Here is an 18,307-nt window from a genome sequence, read left to right as displayed (position 1 = left end):
TGAAATTTGAATTTTTTGGTAAATCTTAATCGGGGGTTTTAATGGACTAGTATTGTAGAAGGGGAAGGTAAAAGATAGGTTAGAGGAAGGAGTTGTAAATAATTGTTAAATAACTATTCTGATAGACTTCAAAAAAAAAGTTGTTAATTTTTACTTTAAATAGTTCTTGGCATCTCAAGTTTTCATAGACTGCTGCATGGGATAAATCATTTCTGTGTTGCTGGTTTAAATTAGCAGGGGGAGTTTACCTGTGGGGGCAACAATTTGGGGGCATTCATCCGGGATTTGAACTAGTTTAGACAGATCTGAATAGATTTGGGGATACGAAAAGTCCCAGCAGATTTAAACACTTTCAGGTTAGTGTCCTAGATCTTTAAATAAAACGTAGGTGAGGCAATTTGTTTAATTTCGGTGACTTGTGGTTGATTAAATTAAAAGTGAGAGAAATGGCTCTTAAAATTGCAAAAGTACTTCTGGGATTTGAAGATAATTCTCAAATTTGCCAAGAAAGTTTAGAAGGAAAGAAAACGACCATACTTTTAGAATTAGCAAATAAGTTAGATTTGGGTTTAACCAGGGACCAAAGCAAAGCTGAAATTATAAGAGAGTTAGTCAAATATTTCGGTGTATCAGAGAAACAGACAAGTGCGGTAGATGTGGAAAAACTTAAATTACAATTGAGGAAAATGGAGTTAGAAGATAAACAGAGAGAAAGAGGAAAGAGAAAGGGAGATAAATGAGGGAGAGAGAGAGAGGAAAAAAAGAGAGAGAAGGTTCTTAGCTGAGCAAAGGGGGGGGGAGAGAGAGAGGAAAAAGAGAGAAGGTTCTTAGCTTTGCAAAAAGAGAGAGAATTTCAACTTGAGAAGTTGCGACTTAGCGAGTAAAGTCAAGTTAACAGGATGGAGATTAAAAGAGAAGGTAGCGATATATACAAATATGTAAAAACTCTGCCACGTTTTGATGAGAAAGATGTTGAAGCCTTATTTATTTCATTTAGCTTGGCAGATGTGGCGATCTGTGGATTTATAGGTAGTACTGGTTCAGATTAAACTGGTAGGCAGAGCTCGTGAGGGATTTGCTGTGCTGTCAGTTCAAGAAATTATGGAGAGGTTAACTGCTTGTAAATTGGAAACAAGAGGCATACAGACAATGGTTCAGAAACATAAAGGAGGAGCCAGGTCAGATTTATGTAGAGTTTGAAAGAATTAAAGAGTCATTTGATTGATTGGTGCGTGCTTTAAAAATAGATAACACCTTTGAGGCTCTACAAGAGACTGTTCTGCAGGAGGAGTTTAAAAACTCACTTCCAGAGATGGTAAGATTTCACGTCGAGGGACAGAAAGTTCAGGAAGTGAGAAGGGCAGCAGAATTAGGAGATGAATACATGTTGGTGCAGAAGACAAGCTTCCGGCCAGAATATCGTCCTGTGAGGGACAGAAGTTGGGAGAATGGGAGATCCTACACTATGAAACCAAGAGTATAGAACACTGGTAAGGGTTTACCACAGGTTAATAAAGAAGCCCAAGAGGGTGGTCAGGAGGTGAAAGGCCTCAGGTGTTTTCACTGTAAGGGAGTGGGACACAAAGAATTACAGTGCCGGTGGTTTCAGAAGGGCACTGGGCAAAAGGTGTTTTCACTGCCAGAAGGTGGAGCATGTAAAGACACAGTGTCGGTCGTTAAAGAAAGGTGATGTGGGAAAAGTCGTAGTAAAAGAAGCTAAGCCAGTGGCATTAGTGAAGGTAGTCAAGGAGACCCCAAGAAGAGCCGAGGAGCTGCAGGAGACTGTACAGCCTAGGCAGAGGGTGGGTATGGAATTAGTACCTGATCTCCACAAAGAATTCACCTTTGTGGGTAAAGTTTACTCAAAGAACAGGGGTAGAAAGACAAGAAGTTATAATTTTGAGAGATATAGGATCTAACCAGTTGCTGATAGTAAGAGATGCACTCCTTCTGATCTGTTACCTGAGTGTGGTAACTTGAGGAATAAATGGACAGAAGTTTAGCGTTCCCCTGTGTAAGATCAGGTTGGAGTGCCATGACACGATTTGGCTGTATCTAAGGTAGAAGTGACACTCCTTATTGTGAAGAAGCCCCAGGAAGACCAAGGAACTGAGGAGTTAAAACAGAAACATCCTTTTATTTTGCCAGACTGTGTAGTAACCAAATCCCACTATCATAAGTCACAGCACGAAGCGAAAAGTAAAGAGAAAGATTAAAGAGTTGAGGTTCAGTTAGCGAACACCCTGTTTGACGTAATGGTGCAGAAAAAACCTGAACAGGCAGAGGGTCAGACAGAAGTATTTAGTTCTGAAAGACTAAGGCAAGACAAGACAATAAAAGATATATACATGGATGCATACTCCGAAAAGGAGGCAGAGAATATTCTGGAGGGTTATTATCTGAAAGATAGAATCCTATGACAGAAATGAAGATCACGGCAAGTTAGTGCAGAGGAGAAATGAGCCAAAGTGCACCAGATTGTGTTGCTAGTAGCATACAGACAGGAAATGTTATGGGTAACACATGAACTACCTGTAGGAGGTCAGGGGTATGAAAGACTCAGGCTAAGGTACAAAAACATTTTTATTGGCCTGGAATACACAAGGATGTGGTTAACTTTTTGCTGTATGTGTCATGCATGCCAAATGGTAGGTAAGCCACAGGCAGTAATAAAACCAGCCCCTTTGTTGCCAATTCCCACACTTAAAGAACCTTTCACGCGGGTTATAACTGATTGTGTCGATCCCCTCCCGAGAACTAAAAGTGGGAATTGGTACTTGTTGACCATGATGGATGTGTCTCCCAGATTTCTGGAGGCGATTCCATTACGGAGCATCAAGGCAAAAAGTGTGGTAGAGGAGTTAGTAGCTTCCTTCACATGGTATTGGCTACCCAGAGAGATTCAGTCAGACCAAGGGTCAAATTTTACTGATAGGCTGTTTGAGGAGGTTACGGTTAGCTTAGTATACAGCACTTTAAATCCAGTGCATCTCATTCTGAATCCCAGGGAGCTTTAGAAAGGTGGCATCAGACCTTGAAGACCATGTTGAGAGCGTACTGTCAGGATTACCCGAATGATTGGGACAAAGGTATCCCATTTGTATTGTTTTACAAATTAGAGATGCTCCAAATGAATCTACTCAGTTCACTCCCTTCGAGTTAATATTTGGGCATGTTCAACAAGGTTCCCCATGGCAGACTGGTTAGCATGATTAGATCTCACGAAATATGGGGAGTACAACCTTTGAGTCTTCTACCTTTGAGCCAGTTCTGTATCCAAATGGCTAGTTCTGAAGAAGAACAAAGCTTCAATGGACAGAACAATGCCAAGAGGCATTCGACCATTTGAAAGCAATATTAACCACCAAACCAGTTATAGCTACATCAAACTTTTCACAACCTTTTAAAGTCGCCATCGGTGCTAGTGACATAGGAGTTGGAGCTGTACTCCTACAGGAAGATGAGGATGGGATTGAACTGCCAGTTGGTTACTTTTCAAAGAAGATCAACATCCACTGGGGGAACTACTCCATGATCGAAAAAGACTATTGAGTTTGATACTGGCCTTACAACATTTTAATCTGTATGTCATGAACAATGTGTTGGAGACAGTTGTGTACACGGATCAGTCTTCTTACACTCTTAGAATGCTTTAAAGACAAGAATATGAGACTGTTTTGTTTGTGTCTTATGTTACAGACTTTTAATTTAAAAATCAGACATATAACAGGTCATAAGAATGTAATCACAGGTGTGTTATTGCGAATTTAACTGATAAAGTTTAGATAAGATGCATCTATCCAATGTTATATATAATAATGGGGAGAAGTTAAGATGAACTTAAAGTTATCTGTAGTAGAAAAAAAATGAAGCCATCATTTCATTATGATGGTTCATTTTTTTCTTGGGGGGGGTTGTTATGAAGATGTACCATACCTTTTAAGAGAATGAAGGACTCAGCAAGCACACAGAGTGCTGGAGAATTTACAGTGTAACATTTGGTCCAGCAGCCAGCACAGGTTGAGTTGCTATCGACAAAAATAAACTTGAATTCGGTCAATCAAATTATACCTCAAAATACCAATCAAGTTTGAATTTAGCATTTTGACAATATTGAAAACCAATGAAATAATCTGATGCTTTGGGATTTAAGACTGGGAAAAATTGAACAGTTGAGGGGAGAACTGCCAAGCCACCAGCATGTACAGACTACCCAAAAAATAGCTCTCTTAAAGGTACCTTTATCTATCATCGACCTGTGAAACATAATTCCTAAGAAGAAGAAAATAAGACAGAGGAAGATGCAAGGAGAAGATTCGACAGCTGGCTGGTTTTAAAATTTGAATTTTTTGGTAAATCTTAATTGGGGGTTTTATTGGACTAGTAAAAGATAGGTTAGAGAAAGGAGTTGTAAATAATTGTTAAATAATTATTTTACGTTAGACTTTTAAAAAATAAAGTTGTTAATTTTTACTTTAAATAGTTCTTGGCCTCTCTGATTTTTACAGATTACTGCACGGGATAAACCATTTCTGTTTTCTGATTTAAATGAAGCAAGGAGGCTTACCCCGTGTTGTAAGATTTGTATCTAACTCCCTGCCCTGGGAATGTTTGATGGGGACGCTGTAGAGGGGGCTTTACCCCAGTTTAAAAGAGTAGAAGTAGCTTTTCTGTGTGACTAACCCTGCACTGTGCTGGGAGTATTTTTTGGACAGAGTATAGTGAAAGCTTTACTCTCCGTCTAACAGGGTCGAAAGAGCTTTCAGTTTAAAAAGAGTGGAGAGATTTTTATTCCGTCTCTAACCCTGTGATATACATGTCCTCAGAGTATTTGATGGGGACCGGGTGAAGATAAATTTACTTTCTGCTTAAAGGAGTCAAGGCAGGTTTAATCTGTTTCTAATCCCATGCTGTTCCTGTCCTGAAATGTGTGATGGGGAGTCTCCAGGGTGCTTTACTCTGTATCTAACTCTGGGCTCTATGTCTTTGGGCTGTTTGATGTTGACAGCGTCAGGAAGCTTCGCTCTGTATCTTACGCAGTGTTGTATGTGTCCTGGGATTGTTTGATGGGGACAGTATACAGAAAGCTTTACTTCCTGTTTAAAAGTGTAGAAAAGCTATAGAAAGAATGTTATTAAACTGGAAAGAGTGGAGAAGAAATTTACAAGGATGTTGCCAGGACTCAAAGGTCCGAGTTATAGGGTGAGGTTGGCTAAACTAGCTCTTTTTCTTTCGAGTGAAGGTGACTGAGGTTGGATTTTATATAAGCATATAAGATCATGAGAGGTATGGATAGGGTGAATACATTCAGTCTTTTCCCCAGGTTTGGGGAAATCGAAGAGTAGAGGGCATCGGTTTAAGGTTAGAGAAGAAAGAATAAAGGGGAACCTGATGGGAAGCTTTTTCAGACATAGGGTGGTACGCATATGGAATGAGCTTCCAGTGGAAGTGGTTGAGGTGGGTATATTAACAACATTTAATAGAATTTTGAACAAATAATGGATAGGAAACGTTTATAAGGATATGGGCCTAATGCAGGGAAATGGGGTGAGCGTGGACGGACATTTTGGTCGGCATGGACCAGTTTGGGCCAAAGGGCCTGTCTCTCTGCTGTAGGACTCTACGCATCTAAAACTGGGTGTGGGGGGTTGCAATGATGGCCGACTGGTAAAAGCACTAAAGGATTAATTCACACACAAGAACAAAGTATTCTAGAAACTCAGCAGGTCTGGCAGCATCTTTACAGAGAGAAACAAGAAATTTTGAGTCCAGAGACATGCTGAATTTCCTCATCAATTTTTATTTCGTTTCAGATCTTCAGCGTCTGCAGTTCTTTGCTATATTAATCCAGAAACTCAGGCTATGTTCTGGGAATCTGGGTTTAAATGCTACCATGGCAGAGGGGGATATTTGAATTCAATTAAAATCTAGAATTAAAAGTCTAATGATGACTGTGAAACTGTTATTGATTGTTAGATAACTCTACCCCTGGATCACTAATATCCTCAGGGAAATGAAAATGCTGTCTTTACCCAGTCTGGCCTACATGTGACTACAGACCCACAGCATTCTGGGAAATAAACACTGGTCTAGCCAGTGATACCCACACCCCATTCATAAATTAAAAAAAACAATTTATTAAAAATATTCCTACCAACCTTTCTACAATCCTGCTGGACAATATTAGTAAGCTAGCAAATTTATAGTATGGATGGAATCCATTTCATCAATTGTCTCTGTCATGGCCTAGAGGGAAATAGCCATTTTAATTCTAATTGCAGCGGTTGGTTGATAGCATTGTCGTTCAAGGCACTCCAAGACTGAGACGTAGGAACAGATGAAGAACTGATGAAGGGCTTTTGCCCGAAACGTCGATTTTCCTGCTTCTCGGATGCTGCCTCACCTGCTGTGCTTTTCCAGCACCACTCTGATCTAGACATAGGAACAGATGTAGGCCAGATGCCTTTTAAATGAAGTGTAGGCTCTGCCTCTTCCTCTTTTCCAGCAGTGGATTCCAGGCTATCACACCCTCTGGATTAAAAATCTATCTACCCGACCTATGTCCTTCAAAATTTCATTCACTGTAATTACACTTTCTCTCAGCCTCCCACGTTTTTAAGGAAACAACTGCCTTTTCTCCAATATTTCCTCATCACTAAAAGTTTTCATTCTTAATGTCCCCCCCACCCTGTTGTATTGCCACCTCATCTTCCTGTGATCTACCAACCAGAGATCTGCACAAACGTCTGGCCTAACGCTCTGCTTGGCTGTCAGTCATCCTTTCACCTTTAAGCCAGAAGGTTGTAGGTTTGAGTCCCTCTATTCAGTGACCCAAGCCTTAAGATTTAGGGCATCACTCCCGCTGAGGGAGGTGCTGCACCACATTTTGCACGACAGATTGAATTGAAGTCCCATCACCCCATTCAGGAAGTAAAAATACGAGTGCGGCGGTACTTTTATTAATTCGATGGTGCTTTCTCTGAGAGCTGAAAGTTGTTATCTCTTCAGATGCTCTCCCTGATTTTCCAAATGACCTCATCCTTTATAGCTTCTGACTTATTCATTTCCTTATAATTGGATTGGTCCTAGGTCGTCAAAACCATCTGGTTTAAATTTAATTTGCTTTTGATATCAAAGGGCTTGATTCAAATTGATTGGCTAAATTTGAAGAGACTTGTTGTCGCAGTAAAAATGCTGCTTGGCTGTTCAATACAAAATGTTTCAATTTAGGCTCTTTCTGTACAGCTGCATGTTAAACTGCTGTTCAAATATCAACTCTACGCATTGAGAAAACACAATCTTTTAAAGGGACCATGCAATGCTTTCCCCGCACCAACTTCGCAACAGCACATACTGACTTCCATCAACTGATGAATTGGTATACCGCAGGAACTGTAAAACCTGCGCCCACACCTCCTCCCTCACCTCGATCCAAGGCCCTAAAGGAGCCTTCCACATCCAAAGTTTTACCTGCACATCCACTAATATCATTTATTGTATCCGTTGCTCCCGATGCGGTCTCCCCTACATTGGGGAGACTGGGCGCCTCCCAGCAGAGCGCTTTAGGGAACATCTCCGGGACACCCGCACCATCAACCACACCGCCCCGTGGCCCAACATTTCAACTCCCCCTCCCACTCTGCCGAGGACATGGAGGTCCTGGGCCTCCTTGACTGCTGCTCCCTCACCACCCGACACCTGGAGGAAGAACGCCTCATTTTCCGCCTCGGAACACTTCAACCCCAGGGCATCAATGTGGACTTCAACAGTTTCCTCATTTCCCCTTCCCCCACCTCACCCTCGTTCCAAACTTCCAGCTCAGCACTGTCCCCATGACTTGTCCGGACTTGTCCTACCTGCCTATCTCCTTTTCCACCTATCCACTCCACCCTCTCCTCCCTGACCTATCACCTTCATCCCCTCCCCCACTCACCTATTGTACTCTATGCTACTTTCTCCCCACCCCCACCCTCCTCTCGCTTAACTCCCCACGCTTCAGGCTCTCTGCCTTTATTCCCGATGAAGGGCTTTTGCCCGAAACATCGATTTCGCTGCTCCTCGGATGCTGCCTGAACTGCTGTGCTCTTCCAGCACCACTAATCCAGAATCTGATTTCCAGCATCTGCAGTCATTGTTTTTACCTCCTTTATTCCTCGATATTGAACAACCACTTGGAAGAAGCACTGAGAGTGGCAAGGGGGTGTCGGGGATTTCAATGTCCACCACCATCATCAGCAGTACTACTGATTGAGCTGACTGGGTCCTAAAGGACATAGTTGCTGGTCTGGCTCTGTGGCAGGTGGCAAGGGAACCAACAAGAGGGGAAGTATACTTGACCTCATGTTTACCAGTCTGCCGGCTGCAGGTACATCCGTCCATGACAGTATTGGTAAGAGCGACCACCACATAGTCATAATCAGAGAGATGTACAGCACAGAAACAGACGCTTCTGTCCAACACATCCATGCTGACCAGATATCCTAACCTAATCTAGTCCCATTTGCTAGCATTTGGCCCATATCCCTCTAAACCCTTCCTATTCATATACCCATCCAGATACCTTATAAATGTTGAATTGTACCAGCTCCATCACTTTCTCTGGCAGCTCATTCTACACACACCACCCTTTGCATGTAAAAGTTGCCCCTTAGGTCCCTTTTAAATCCTTCCCCTCTCTTCTTAAACCTTTGCCCTCTAGTTCTGGACTCTCTCACCCTGGGGAAAAGACCTTGGCTATTCACCCTATCCACGCCCTGCATGATATTATAAACTTCTATAAGGTCACTCCTCAGCCTCCATGCTGCAGTGAAAATAGCCCCAGCCTTCCCTTGTAGGTCAAACTCTCCTATGTTGATAACATCTTTGTAAATCTTTCCAAGCTAAAAGGAATGGCAGTAAATTTTCTTATGCCATTTTTGCAGCTCTGCACTTAAAGTGAGACAGGAAACTTGTGCAGCCAATCAATTATTTTGGTACATTTTTCCCAACGTGGCATTGATTTTCCGATATGAGGTCCTCTGTAGGCCATGTTGAACATAAGGAGGCAGTGTCTTAGTTTTCAATGTGTTGGGACCAGCTGTGAACATCAGCTAACCCCTGCAAACATGACTCCTTCCCACACAAGTCTACTCTGTAAAATCATTGAACTTTATTCTCTCCTCCAACGCCCAGCCTACTTATCTGCAGTTTCATATAGAAAGGGCACAACTCGACAAATTTTAATTAAACACACTTTGCATAAAAATGTTTCCTCAACAAACAATAAGTTTGCTGCCATCAGCAAGAAATAATATTTTGTGTTTCAAAGCACATGACTCTCACCCGTTGCAGTGTGCTCCCTTTTCCCTCCCCCAGCTGGAAATTGTTCAGGAGTCTGCAGAGTTTGTCAGACAGCAATCAAACTGGGACTATGCAAAAGTTACACACTTCAAGTTTAATTCCAAAAAGGATACAGTAATAGGTGCATCGAGAACATTCTGTTTATGACATCATTCCCCCCATCCCATCCTACCTTTCCCTCCCTCCTCCAGCAGTGGGCGTAATCCAATGGCTCACTCTCATGCAATGCATTCTGGAAGGGATAACATAATTTAACACTTAAACGGTGCTCAAAAAGAAAAGATGACTCCCTGAAAGTTTCGAAGAGCAGTGTGCAGATGGCACACCAAACCATGTTTCTCGTTAGGCCACAGGGTGATGAAATATCTGCAATTATATTTGTGTTTGATGGGCCGAGAGAGTTGGCTGCAGGGTCCCAGATTCAGTGCTAATCGAAGATATGACCCTATTCACAAGGCCCCAATGTTAGATTTATTTGGATGCATTCAATTCAATTCCAAGTACCTAATTTGGTCTTAAATTAATCAGTCCCAACCAGAGCAGGGTTGACACCATATGATATGGGATAGAGCGGTAAGCTATTCCACCATAGCAAAGGGGATTCTACTGAGGCTGGATTAGAGCAGTTCACTGAGGGTTTACTCTATGTCTAACAAATGAAGCTGATTATCTGATGCTTGAGGTCAAAACCAATCTTGTTCTGTTGCCCAGCACTGACACCCTTTCCTTCAGGAGCACAGGACTTCCATAAAAAGAAACTGCCCAATTTCTTCTCTCTTCCTTTGATCTTGCAGACTCGTGCAACAGTAGTCACCCATGAGCTTTCTTCACATGATGGAAGTCCAGATCCTGTCATTGTCTATACACACGCACACACATATGTGTCCAGTGTTGGTCAGTCACTAAATAGGGAGCAACTGACGGAACCTTGGTTGATCATTCCTCTCCCTAGCCTAGAGATCCACTCCACCCACCCACTACAATGCCCCTGCTACTGCTATTCCTAGCTAGTATCAAATTCAGTACGATCGGGGCAGTGCGATCTGGGACCTTTTTAGTTTATTGGCTCGGCTATTTGCTGCTTTAACCAGCTCAGGCCAAATGGGACTGGAATGGAAAGAGGAAATGGTCAGACAGGTCTGTTTTCAAGAGTCCGTTATTACGCTTGTAGAGGCAATGAGTAAGCCTTTTATGGTAGTAACAAAAATGTCCTGTCCCAGAAAGTTGAATTCCAATAAATAAAAGGTCCAGCAAAATTATACAATGAATCCCTACATAAGCCCATTTAAAAATATAATCACCCCCATGTCATTCATTATGCAATTATCATAAAATCTGCACAGTTTCAGCTCCATAGACATGTTGTACGATTGAACTAATATTCTGTTTTACAAGTAATGTTATTTGAAACATTTTTGCAGAGATCTTTGGTTCATATACAAAAAAAATTGTAAATAAAAAGCAGGTTACAAATTGAGCTTTACAATCTAAAATTAACAGAGGTGAGAGAGAAGCAATGGAATTTCCCTGTTAATCATGCAGACTGCAATTATAAGAACAGTATTGCTTTAAAGAATTGGTGGTAAATTTAATTGAGTTTAAAAGGGTTTTGATTTCTGTTTGCCCTTCCCTATCCCAATTAAAGGGATTTGGTTACCATCATGGTTAATGTTGAGAGTGGGTTGAAATGGGGGAGTTAGAACGAAGGGTGTGTCAGTAACATCATTGTACACATAATGCCATTTACAGAATGTTGTAAACAAATGGAATAAAAAGTCAGACAACATAGTTTATAAAAACAGTGCTCGGTTGAAAAGGTGCTCAACTGATCGTTCAGCTGGTAACAGCACTGCTCAGTGAGAGTCTGTCAGCAGATCACAGGTTCAGTCTTGGATCCATGTTGAGTTGGCTCAACTCAACCAACTGCATTATGTTTTCACTACAATTTGGGAAAAACCAATCATGGTTTCCTTCTCCTGATTCCTAGCCAGTGACTCCCCATGTGCCCAGCCACTTGAAGTGAATGAACGAGGGCCAGATCAGCATCAACCATAAAGACCTGTGGTTGGAATAACGCTGTTTTGAGTCTCTTACACTGCGAATGGGCACTTGAGTGAAAGTACTGAAGGATACCAGGTGCCTGTAGAACTGTACGCTGGTGTGAGTCCTAGGAGCTAGTGTGTTGTACAGCCAGGAATGCTAGGGACAACAGCCAAGCCCATGTTGGGCAGTCTTGATGGCGGGAGTGGGGGGGGGGGTGGGGGGGTGGTCATCATAAGTGATGAAAAGTTCAAACTGCAGGAGAACATCTGCTCCCTGCTACCTACGGGAAGATATTAACTTGGAAGCCAAAATAGGAACTTTGCAAAAAAAAGTCTTTTTTTTTAAAATTGAAATAGCATACCTGAGAGTTTCTATGGACTCTGAAGCAGACAAAGGATTCTCCTTCTTTCCTGGTAGGACTCAAGTTGGTACTAACCCCTGATACAGAATGAAGTTTTAAAGAACAAATACAGGTGTCTCGCTTCAACGAGAAATCTGCCAATCAATTTGTAAACAGCCCAAATGGTTCATTGCTTCTTTCATGCCCAAAATATTAGTGAGAAGTTCAAAAGGGAAGATGGGCAGAATCAATGCAAGACGCCATTTTGAATCTGAGGAGCAGTGCGCACAAGTGAAACATCATTCCTTTGTACTCACACCCCCATGAGTCTTCCTGTTGTCCATGTAGGGTTCAAAACTCTTTCTCTACCAGAGAGAAGCAAACCAGCAACAACACCTCACTTCCCTCAGATTTACAGAAGGAAGAGACAGAATTGAAGACTCTTTTCAAGATGAGGAGACTTCAGTCACAGGACTGCATTCTGTTTTCTTGTTTCAATGTGTGAGCAGTCATCCCAAGCAGCAGCTACACACATATCTTTGGTTAATTCCACTCCAGTTGGAGACAAAAAGGCACATTTCCAGTTCTTTATGATGGAGGCTTTCCAATATCAACTGTTATTTTGGTGAAGAGTTGATTTTTTTCTATCTTGATGAGTGAATATTTCAGAGATATATATCCATCCTGGTTCCTTGTATACTTCATCCGATTATAAACAACATAACTGGGGAGAAAAGAGACCTGAATTTATATGTTGATTTTAAAGTTATTCATTTCTACATTTAACGCCATTGTCTGTAAATAAACTGTAAAGTTAGGTCACTGAACCTCATGTTTCAAAACATACTTTAATGGAATCTTTTTCACTGTTTACTATATATATGCTCCAGAAAGCCAGTCCTTATTTGTGTTACTTATTTACTGAATAAAAAATTACAAACATATCCCTTTCCACCCAGCCTGTTGTAATTTCAATTAAGGTATTTTTAAAAAATCAATCATTTGGACATTGTGGCCATCGCATTTCGAGGTAGGACTTGAACCTGGATCTTCTAATCCAGAGATAAGGACATTATTACAACACAAAACGACCCTTAAATTAAGGATCTTTTCATATGCTCAAGTAAAACCCAATTGATTCCCTCCACCTGCATGTAATTAATCACAAATTTATATACAGTGAACACTACCCTTAAAGATCTTTGCAAGTAAATTAATCATTTGGAAAACATGGGTGATCTACTGGTGATGGTTAATAGATAAAATAAAATCACAGGTGATGGGCAAAAATAATTCACTTGTAAGAGCACGTCTGGATATACAAGTTAACACCCTTTTCCCCTTAAAATCTCCCATTATCTTGAACCACACAGTCTTCATAATTCTTATGCAGAATGTAACACACTGTCATTTACCCACCTGCACCGCACCGCACTGCACCACCCCCCCCGTTTGGAATTTGATGCCGGGGCATCGAATTTGTGGAGGGAAGATGCCCATCAATGTTCTACTGTCACTAAGCCAGTTGCAGAAAGGTTGAAGATTGCCTTTTAAACCCCTGCTGAATCTGGCCCTTACGTGGGCCTATCCAGCCTCGAGATGAGACCCACAGCATATACATTCAATTCTGTTGACTTTGTTCTAAAGCACTTTTTCCTCTTTTCCCAATCTCTTTCAGCAAGCCCTTTCAGACCATGGCCATACCTGCACTATGTTGTCACTTACACAGGTCCTTCAAGACCCTCTGACATTAACCTCACCACCTTCCTGTCTGCTTGGTTTTACCTCCCAGTCTCTTCTTCCTCAGGCAGCTGAGGAAATTTGGCATGACAGCGAATACCCTTGCCAACTTTTATAGGTGCACCATCGAGAGCATTCTGTCTGGATGTATCACTACCTGCTATGGCAACTGTACCATTCAAGATCAGAGATGGTTACAGAGAGTGGTGAACTCAGCCCGGACAATCACAAAGGCCAACCTCCCATCTATAGAATCCATCTATCAGGCCCACCGCCAAGGAAAGGCCGCCAGCATTCTCAAAGATGCATCCCACCCTGGCAATGTTCTTCTACAACCTCTACCATCGGGGAGAAGGTACAGAAGCCTGAACACATGCACCAGCCGGTTTCAAAACAGTTTCTATCCGACAGTTATTAGAATACTGAATGGACTCTCAAATTCTTAACATTCACCTGTACCTGTGTTTTTGTTTCTGCTGCTGTTTACCTATTATTTACTCATCTATGCTACTTAACTATTTGATCTGCCTGTATTGCTAGCAAGACAAAGCTTTTCACCGTGCCTCGGTACACGTGACAATCAATTCAATGCCTCACGCCCATCTCCTGGGGAGCCACCTTTGGGTGTTTGGTTACATTAACCCATTAATTAAGGGCACCAGGTGCGGCTGAGGCAGCATATGGCTTTACTTTTTATCATGTTAATGATAATGGTTTAATAATTGCTCATCAGGGATTGATTAATTCTGCGGGTGAGTTTATTCAAAATAATAAAACACAGACGTTACAAAAGACAGTAACTGACTTATGTGTGTGTGCAGCCTGCACACTGACACCTAGACTAACTTAGTTAAAAATCACATAACACCAAGTCAGCTATTTGAAGCAGTCCAACCTGGTTTTGTGTGATTTTTAACTTTGTCTACCCCAATCCAACATTGGCACCTCCACATCATAGATTAACTTATAGGCAAAAGTGAGGACTGCAGATGCTGGAGATCAGAGTCAAGTTTAGAGTGGTGTTGGAAAAGCACAGCAGGTCAGGCAGCATCCGAGGAGCAGGAGAATCGGGCCAAAGCCCTTCATCAGGACTGAAGGCAGGGAGCCTCCTTGGTGGAGAGACAAATGGGAGGAGGGTGGGGCTGGTGAGAAGGTAGCAAAGAGTACAATAGGTGGATGGATGTGGGGATGAAGGTGATAGGTTGGAGAGGAGGGTGGAGCAGATTGGTGGGAAGGAAGATGGACAGGTAGGACAGATCATGAAGGTGGTGCTGAGCGGGAAAGTTGGAACTGGGGTAAGGTGGGGGGAGGGGAAAGGAGGAAACTGGTGAAGTCCACTTTGATTCCCTGGGGTTGAAGTGTTCTGAGGCAAATTAACGATGCAGATTCACAATCTTGCATGCACACAGCACATGGAATTCCTAAAGGTGAAGTCTCTTAAAGGCAAGCTAGAGAGGCAACAATCTCAGGCTGTGTCCAACTTGCAGTGGATCAGCACCCAGGAGGCAGGCTGTCCAATGAAGTGGCACATGAGCCCAGTTTGTCAGAGGTTTGAGGGAGAGAATAAGACAGGGTTTCTGTCCACCAGTATCCAATGAGCTCTCTGCTCAAACATCCACCGATATTTGGATATGCTTGGTTTCCGCCAAGCTGCCTTCTCCATGACAACAGTCAGACAAAGCTCAGATGCTGGAGCAAGTACTGGAGAGCTGCAGGTGCCCATGGTATGAAATCTGAAAGGAAAAGCAGGAACCTTCTGGGGCACTGTCAGTGAATGCTGCAAAGGGGCACAGAATGAATCAGAAGGGAAGTAAAATGAGGAAAGCTGTGACAAAGATAACATAATCTTTCCATGGGGGTCAATCATTTTCATAAGAAATGGTCAGTTTTCTAGTGGGGTGGGGGTGGAATAAAGAGCAGTGAGGAGAAACAACCACTATCTTACCTACCTAGTGACCTTTTGTAGGTGTACAGAAAAGAGGAGCAGGAGCAGGCCATTTGGCCGCCCTTTGAGGCTGCTCCACCATTGAATATGGTCATAGCAGATCTTCTACATCAAGGCCACTTACCCACATTATCCCTCTGTGTCCTGATATCTTGGAGGTTGAGAAATCTATCATTGATTCATCTTGCATACCCTCACTGACTGAGCCTCCACAGTGTAGAGAATTCCCAATATTCCTCAGTCTCCAAATAAAGCAATTCCTCGTCATCTCAGTCCTAAATGGCCTGCCTCTTATTCTGAGCCAAGATTAGAGTGCTGCTAGAAACGCACAGCAGGTCAGGCAGCATCCGAGGAGCAAGAAAATCGACATTTTGGGCAGGAGCCCTTCATCGAGAATGATGCTGGGACCCTGGGGGGTGGAGAGATAAATGCAAGGGGTTGGGTGGGGAGAAGGTAGCTGGGAGTGCAATAGGTGGATGGAGGAAAGGGTAATGGTGATAGGTCGGAGGGGAGGGTGGAGCGGATAGTGGGAAGGAAGATTGACAGGTGGAACAGGCCGTGAGGATGGTGCTGAGCTGGAAGGTTGGAACTGGGATAAGGTGGGGGGGGGAGGGGAAATGAGGAAACTGGTGAAGTCCAGTTCCTTGTTCTAATTGCCCCCAGCTGAATGCAACACCCTTCCTTATGAGGCCTGTAAGAATTGAGGGCTTAAGTGAGATTATTTGACAATACAGGCTCAGTCTCTCCTCTGAGGACAATTCTGCCATCTGTAGAATCAGTCTGGTGACCTTTCATGGCACTGGCTGTGAATGATAAACATGTCCTTCTTTGGGTGAGGAGGTAAAAACTGTACACAATACATGGGGTGTGGTCTCACCAAAGTCCTGTACAATTTAGGCAAGATATTTCTATTATTTTACTCAATTCCTCTTGCAATAAAGGCCAACATACCTTTTGCCTTCAATGCTCGCTGCATTGAACATTAGCTTTCACTGACTCGGGAACAAAGACATTGGATGAGTTCCTACTTGGCACTAGTTGTGAAGTCTAGCTTTTTCCAACACAATGGCACATTTTGAGCAGCCTGCACTGACACAGCAATCTCTAAAAACATGTTGATAACCGAAACAACTTGTTGCAGATAAACATCCAAATTCCCTTTATGTTCAGCCAAAATAGCACTGCAGATCAAAAGAGGAGGTACATGGACTGCTGATCTAATGTCTGATTGAAGACATGGGTTTTAAGGGGGGTGTAATAAAGGAGGGAAAGAGCTGAAGAGATTCAGGGAGGGAACAACAGAGGTCACAGTGGGAGGCTGTGGCCAAAGGTGGAGCAAATGGAGTGTAAGAGATACAGACAAAAGAAAGCTTTTTGAATTAGAGGTGGTTGTGATTATAATGGAATGAGGGAAAAGGACAAGAATTTTAGATATGAAGCATATAAACATACAAAGTAGAAGCAGGAATAGACCGCACAAAGTCTCGAGCCCCCTCACCATTCATTAAGATCACATCTGATCAGATTTGTTCACATTTCCACCACCACCCTGAAAACCTTTCACGCACTCGCTTACCCCAAGAATCTATCTCTACCACTGCCTCGTAATATTCAAAGACCCTGTCTCTATTGTCTTTCAAGGAAGAGAGTTACAAGGTTTTGCATCAAACCCATCAGGATCTCTTGGGTGACTGCCATCAACAAAGGGTTTGGAAAATCATTCACAGGATGAAGCTTAGACCAGCATTTATTGCCCTTCTCTAATTGCCCAGGAGGCAGTTAAAAATCAGCCACATTACTACGGGTCTGGAGTCACATGTAGGCCAGACGGGGCAAGGATGGCAGATTTCCTTCCCTGAAGGAATTAGTGAACCAGGTAGATTTTTCCAACAATCAACAATGGTTTCATGGTCATTGTTAGACTCTTAATTCCAGATTTTTATTGAATTCAACTGTCACCATTTGCCGTGGTGGGATTTGAACCTGGATCCCCAGAACATAACCTGGGTCTCGGATTATTAGCCTGAAGATGACAATGGCATGGACAGTGACTTCAGTAAATGCACTGAGGCAGTAGCAAAACAGGGTGATGTTAAGGAGGATGAAAATAGATGCCACTGTAAACACTACATAAACATCACAAATACTTGCATCCTTGTAACACTTGCCACTGTGTAATGACAAATACCTCCATTCTGCTGTATCAAAGTAATGATTCTGACCTCCAGTATCACTACTCTTTCACCCTCATGTGCAAAGTGACAATTTTTGACTCACTTTTTCTCATTGACCTCATTCCCTTTGTCTCTCTGATGCCGTATCATTTTGGTTCTTCCAATGTTGCGATCGGGTCGATCAACTGACATCCCACTCAGTGTTACTCTATGAGAGAAAGAACAAAGACACTTTCTTAGTACGCGGTCTGATAAGCATTATTTAACTCCTCATTTCAATAACACCACCACCAAATCCCATTTCTGTAGCATTCTGTTATGTGTTTGGATTCAAGACAGACTAGTGCTCACTAATTGTGCCCAGCCAAGACTGAGATCCATAGCAATTTTTGAGAAGATTTGTAGTTCAGGCTGATGATAAGTATGTAAGTTAGCTCGCTGAGGTGGAAGGTTTGTTTTCAGACATTTCGTCACCACGACTAGGGAGCATCACCAGTGAGAGTCTCCGGTGAAGCGCTGATGGTATGTCCCGCCTCTCTATTTACAGGTCTTGGTTTCTTAAGGTGGATGACGTCATTTCCGGTTCTTTTTTTTCAAGGGAAGGTAGATGGGATCTAAATCGATGTGTTTATTGATGGAGGTCTGGTTAGAATGCATGTGTTGTCCTAGCCAAAGTGATATCCTTCTTTGTCTGTATGTATAGAAACTAGTGATAGTGGGTCGTGT

The 18,307-nt window shown here is 42.5% G+C and overlaps 1 protein-coding gene across 1 annotated transcript in view; it reads right to left on the bottom strand.

Moving 5' to 3' along the window:
- Positions 1-9,414: 9,414 nt before the first annotated feature.
- The window catches only part of LOC122565438 (beta-1,4-galactosyltransferase 2-like), a 78,368-nt gene continuing 69,475 nt past the window's right edge, over positions 9,415-18,307 (bottom strand). The window contains exons 6-7 of the mRNA XM_087975970.1: positions 17,685-17,789; positions 9,415-12,446 (exon numbers count right to left, since the gene is read on the bottom strand). Coding sequence (XP_087832096.1) covers positions 12,311-12,446; positions 17,685-17,789 — 241 coding nt within the window. The 3' untranslated portion in view covers positions 9,415-12,310. The remainder of the gene's footprint in view (positions 12,447-17,684; positions 17,790-18,307) is intronic.

Source organism: Chiloscyllium plagiosum, unplaced genomic scaffold (genome assembly GCF_037043375.1).
Source record: "Chiloscyllium plagiosum isolate Xiang-an unplaced genomic scaffold, Cpla_swu_hap1 HiC_scaffold_28, whole genome shotgun sequence".
Classification (NCBI taxonomy): Eukaryota; Metazoa; Chordata; class Chondrichthyes; order Orectolobiformes; family Hemiscylliidae; genus Chiloscyllium; species Chiloscyllium plagiosum.
The sequence above is the reverse complement of the archived record's forward strand: the minus strand, read 5'-3'. Positions and strand labels throughout refer to the sequence as shown.